Below are 5465 nucleotides of genomic sequence, written 5' to 3'. Positions count from 1 at the left end.
ATGTACACAGTGACTGAACCAGCAGAATAGTGAGTGCAGCTCTGGGGTATAATACAGGAGGTAACTCAGGATCAGTAATGTAATGTATGTACACAGTGACTGCACCAGCAGAATAGTGAGTGCAGCTCTGGGGTATAATACAGGATGTAACTCGGGAGAATCAGTAATGTAATGTATGTACACAGTGACTGAACCAGCAGAATAGTGAGTGCAGCTCTGGGGTATAATACAGGAGGTAACTCAGGATCAGTAATGTAATGTATGTACACAGTGACTGCACCAGCAGAATAGTGAGTGCAGCTCTGGGGTATAATACAGGATGTAACTCAGGATCAGTAATGTAATGTATGTACACAGTGACTGCAGCAGCAGAATAGTGAGTGCAGCTCTGGAGTATAATACAGGATGTAATTCAGGATCAGTAATGTAATGTATGTACACAGTGACTGCACCAGCAGAATAGTGAGTGCAGCTCTGGAGTATAATACAGGATGTAACTCAGGATCAGTAATGTAATGTATGTACACAGTGACTGCACCAGCAGAATAGTGAGTGCAGCTCTGGGGTATAATACAGGATGTAACTCAGGATCAGTAATGTAATGTATGTACACAGTGACTGCACCAGCAGAATAGTGAGTGCAGCTCTGGAGTATAATACAGGATGTAACTCAGGATCAGTAATGTAATGTATGTACACAGTGACTGCACCAGCAGAATAGTGAGCGCAGCTCTGGGGTATAATACAGGATGTAACTCAGGATCAGTAATGTAATGTATGTACACAGTGACTGCACCAGCAGAATAGTGAGTGCAGCTCTGGAGTATAATACAGGATGTAACTCAGGATCAGTAATGTAATGTATGCACACAGTGACTGCACCAGCAGAATAGTGAGTGCAGCTCTGGGGTATAATACTAGGCAATAATGCAGGTGATATTACTTTTGAACATTTGCTTTTATTTTCCATGTGACCCCAATAATCCGCACTGGATACATTGTATATTCTGAGAAGCAGAATTGATACATTTCCCCCTGATTTCCTCCGCTCGGCCCCTTCTCTCCCTGTGACCTGGATTTGTCCCCGGTCACTTTCCTCCTCTGTTCTTACCCATCAGACAGGTGTATTCTTAATACGTTTATGTGAAGCCAATTAACACTTTGCCACCTTAGCGCGGATTACAAATGATTAATAGAGACCTAAATCCTTGGGTGCTGACACCGATGATGGGGGCTTACCCAAAGTGGCACGTTATAAAGAGCCGGGGTCCCGCGCTCACTCTGTAGAGCGGCTCTATTGGGAACACAGGCTTTTTCGGGTGTCCCTGAGCACGAGATACAGAATAGTGGTTTCTTTCTAGATTAGTGGGGGAGGGGACTTTTAAGAGCCGCCACTATGAATGGAACAGAAGGTCCTAATTTTTACATACCCATGTCCAACAAGACTGGGGTGGTACGAAGCCCCTTTGATTACCCTCAGTACTACCTGGCAGAGCCATGGAAATACTCCGCTTTGGCCGCTTACATGTTCTTGCTCATTCTTCTTGGGCTCCCAATCAATTTCATGACCTTGTACGTCACCATCCAGCACAAGAAACTCCGAACACCCTTAAACTATATCCTGCTGAACTTGGCGTTTGCCAACCATTTCATGATCCTGTGTGGATTCACCGTCACCATGTACACCTCGATGCACGGATACTTCATCTTCGGGCAGACCGGGTGCTACTTCGAAGGCTTCTTTGCTACCCTTGGTGGTGAGTTGGGCGTTCACTTCCCCGTCTGGGGATTGGGTTTCTGGGTCTTATGCTTCATCGGGTGGCCGGTCCTTTGTTCGGCACAGGATGAGGGATGTGAATACTTTTTTAATAATTGGGCCAAGTTATGGTCAATTTTTAGTACAAACATGCCGTCCTCCACTGGGGGTCATAGACGCCATCATCCACTGGGGGTCCCAGAAGCCGTCCTCCACTGGAGGATGTAAATACTGTCCTGCACTGAGGTCCTAGATGCCATCCTCCATCCCGGACTCTCCCAGTCATCCTCATCGTGTTAGACTTTTATCATACCCAGCCCTGAATTTCCCTCCTTCTCTCTAACAGGTGAGATGGCCCTTTGGTCGCTGGTGGTCTTGGCCATTGAGCGATACGTGGTCGTCTGTAAGCCCATGAGCAACTTCCGATTTAGTGAGAACCATGCGATCTTGGGTGTGGCGTTCACATGGATCATGGCTTTGTCCTGTGCTGGTCCTCCACTCTTTGGATGGTCCAGGTAGGTCTAGAACCAAGAATGACTACATAGCACTACAACCCCCATCATGTAATGCTACTACATAGTAATCTAATTTCTCAGTTAAAATCAATATCACTTTATAGACTGTATAGATTATTAAATAAATGTATTAGACCTAGTGAGACTGGTGTACTTACTGTGACAATCAATGGCTGAGTGATCATACGAGTAAAATAAGGACTTTATGAGTCCAGCTAAAGAGTCAGAGAGCTCATGAGTCTGATGTATTCATTCTCTGCCCCCCTACAGCCTTACTTACTGACAGCTGCAGCTTGTACTGAGCAGGGTGAGATCTCAGTAGGGAGGAGGGACCTTGAGGAGCTGTCAATCAGGAAAGGCGGGCGGAGAATGACTAAAAATTATTATACATCCATTCTAACATGGAGGGTAAAAGGTAAGTTCACTAGCCTCATCAGGTCTAAAGGATCTATATAATAATGCAAGCAGTTTGTACTGTGAGAATAAACAACTGTCGTGTGATACTGCCGTATCTAAGCCTCCGTACCCCTCTGCAGATACATCCCTGAGGGGATGCAGTGCTCGTGCGGAGTTGACTACTATACCCTGAAGCCGGAGGTGAACAACGAGTCGTTTGTGATCTACATGTTCATCGTCCACTTCACCATCCCCCTGACCGTCATCTTCTTCTGCTATGGCCGACTGGTGTGCACCGTGAAGGAGGTGAGGCATGAGGCACCGGGTGCCTCCGTTCTGTAGCTGGCACCTTGTCCCTCAGGGGTCCGGACATTGCGCTCACTCCTGTCCTCGCTCCACAGGCAGCAGCCCAACAGCAGGAATCCGCCACCACCCAGAAAGCCGAGAAAGAGGTCACCCGCATGGTGGTCATCATGGTGGTCTTCTTCCTGATTTGCTGGGTTCCCTACGCCAGTGTCGCTTTCTTCATCTTCACCCATCAAGGCTCTGAATTCGGACCAGTTTTCATGACTCTGCCAGCTTTCTTTGCCAAGAGCTCTGCCATCTACAACCCCGTCATCTACATCATGCTCAACAAGCAGGTACGTCAGCACAAAAGTCTCCGAACCTTCCCCGATCCTCCCAATATGGCGTCTCTAGGGTCTGACCAGTAAGAAAGCTGCCTGAGACCATCACAAGAAAGGGTAAATGGAAGATTCCAAGCTCAAGCTCCTCCCCTAACAGGCTCCGCCCCCGAGGAGCTTATTTTTCTCATTGGAGGTTTAGCTATTTGCACATTATGATTTTTTAGCCCTTCATGTGATATGATCATGTCCCCGTACACCAACCTCCTGTAAGAGCATGAAAGACAAAAGTTGAAGCCTTATCCTCTAATGAGATTTCTGATTACCAGAGACTTCCAAAGAAAACTCAGCTAAGCGAGAGCCGACGATCGTAGCTATGATTTAATAGGACAGAGTTGCAGTGTAAAGCATAAGGGACAATCTGGAAGCCCTTGACTTTAATGAGTCAGGAGGTGGATTTCAGACCACCATAGGTTTCGAAAATGTAGCAGAGCTAGAATCGCAGGTCATACCAGCTGCAGTGTAAAGCATGGAGGACAGAGCAGCAGCTTGTGCCTTTGATAAGACAGGACATGGATTTCAGACTAGCACAGATATTAAAAAAAATGGTGCCAAGACGGAGTCACTGGCCAGAGATAAACCCTATGGTAAGTGTGCACGGAGTGTTTTTTGCTGAGTTTTTGGGGCAGAAATTGAGAAGAAACTTCACTTTTTTTGAAGAGTTTTGAGTTTCTGCTCTAAAAACGCCTAAAAATATATGCTTTGCAGTGTAAAGCATGAGGGATAGAGCAGCAACCTGAGCCTTTGATAAAACAGGAGGTGGATTTCTGCCTATCATAGACTTCAGAAGAACATGCAGCTAAGCTACAGTCACTGATCCTAATCACAGCCTCACAGAACAGAGCTGCAGTGTAAAGCATGGAGGACAAAGCGGCCTGAGCTTCTAATGAGACAGCAGGCGGAGTTCAGACTACCATAGACTTCAAAAGGAAATGCAGAGAATATTAAGCCATAATAAAACCAGAGCAGCAGTGTAAAGCATGGGGGACAGAGGAAAAAAATCCAGCTAATAAAGTTTGTAACCTTGTAGTTCCCCAGTATCGCTGACGTCTCCTCTTTACTCCCACAGTTCCGTAACTGCATGATCACCACCCTGTGCTGCGGTAAGAATCCCTTTGGTGATGATGACACTTCCTCTGCCGCCACTTCCAAAACAGAAGCTTCTTCTGTGTCTTCCAGCCAGGTGTCTCCGGCATAAGAGCGCCCACCAGGCCGGTCTCAGGGTCCGCTGCCTCACTCCGCTCCCACCACCCCCACTCCGCCTCCTTCTCGCCAAGGCGACGATTTACGCAAAAGCCCCCTTCCATTACATTACACGCATCTGCCCCTCGAGAAAGAAGAGCCGCGCTGAACCCCTTCACTGCTGAAAAAGACTCCACATCGGGGCCTGACGGCAGCGCAGGGGTCGTCCTACGAAGACTGTAAATATCCCACTAGGTCCCAACGACGAGAGACTCGATGCGCCACTGCTCCGTAGCCGCCATCCCCCGGGGCAGAGCCGCAGTCTCCGGACACTTCATACCTCCTATATTTTTTGCAATGCAACAGAAGAGAATATTTTTGTAAAGTTTTATCGTCTTCTGCTTTTTCTTGGTAAGGTCTGGTAGTGACGGTTAGGCCGACCCGCTGCACCTGTAATAAAGAGCACTTTGCAAGTAAAAATAAACAAAAAATCAAATGTCTTTTTGTGTCACTGAAGTTCCTGCCGTCTGGGAGACCCAACCCCGTCCCATAGTGGCCGGGAGACCCGACCCCCCATCCCATAGTGGCCGGGAGACCCGCCCCCCCATCCCATAGTGGCCGGGAGACCCGACCCCCCATCCCATAGTGGCCGGGAGACCCAACCCCGTCCCATAGTGGCCGCGAGACCCAACCCCCCATCCCATAGTGGCCGGGAGACCCGACCCCCCATCCCATAGTGGCCGGGAGACCCAACCCCATCCCATAGTGGGCAAGAGACCCAACCCCCCATCCCATAGTGGCCGGGAGACACGACCCCCCATCCCATAGTGGCCGGGAGACCCAACCCCATCCCATAGTGGCCAAGAGACCCAACCCCCTATCCCATAGTGGCCGGGAGACCCGACCCCCCCATCCCATATTGGCCGGGAGACC

General features: G+C 48.7%; 1 protein-coding gene across 1 annotated transcript; it reads left to right on the top strand.

Moving 5' to 3' along the window:
• Nucleotides 1-1299: 1299 nt before the first annotated feature.
• Nucleotides 1300-5028, top strand: RHO (rhodopsin). Its single transcript, XM_077278525.1, has 5 exons — nt 1300-1757; nt 2103-2271; nt 2808-2973; nt 3069-3308; nt 4420-5028. The coding sequence occupies exons 1-5, from the start codon at nt 1397-1399 to the stop codon at nt 4546-4548; spliced, it is 1065 nt and encodes a 354-aa protein (XP_077134640.1). The 5' UTR covers nt 1300-1396; the 3' UTR covers nt 4549-5028.
• The last annotated feature ends 437 nt before the right edge of the window (nt 5029-5465 follow it).

This window comes from Ranitomeya variabilis, chromosome 8 (assembly GCF_051348905.1).
Source record: "Ranitomeya variabilis isolate aRanVar5 chromosome 8, aRanVar5.hap1, whole genome shotgun sequence".
Lineage (NCBI taxonomy): Eukaryota > Metazoa > Chordata > Amphibia > Anura > Dendrobatidae > Ranitomeya > Ranitomeya variabilis.
This window is presented reverse-complemented; position numbering and strand designations above follow the sequence as displayed.

What these genes read in the sequence shown, in the direction of transcription:
- RHO (XM_077278525.1), top strand. Translation starts at nt 1,397, where the DNA reads ATGAATGGAACAGAAGGTCCTAATTTTTACATACCCATGTCCAACAAG. An exon ending in CTTCTTTGCTACCCTTGGTG is followed by an intron (nt 1,758 to 2,102) that starts GTGAGTTGGGCG and finishes TCTCTCTAACAG; the next exon opens with GTGAGATGGCCCTTTGGTCG. An exon ending in ACATCATGCTCAACAAGCAG is followed by an intron (nt 3,309 to 4,419) that starts GTACGTCAGCAC and finishes TTACTCCCACAG; the next exon opens with TTCCGTAACTGCATGATCAC.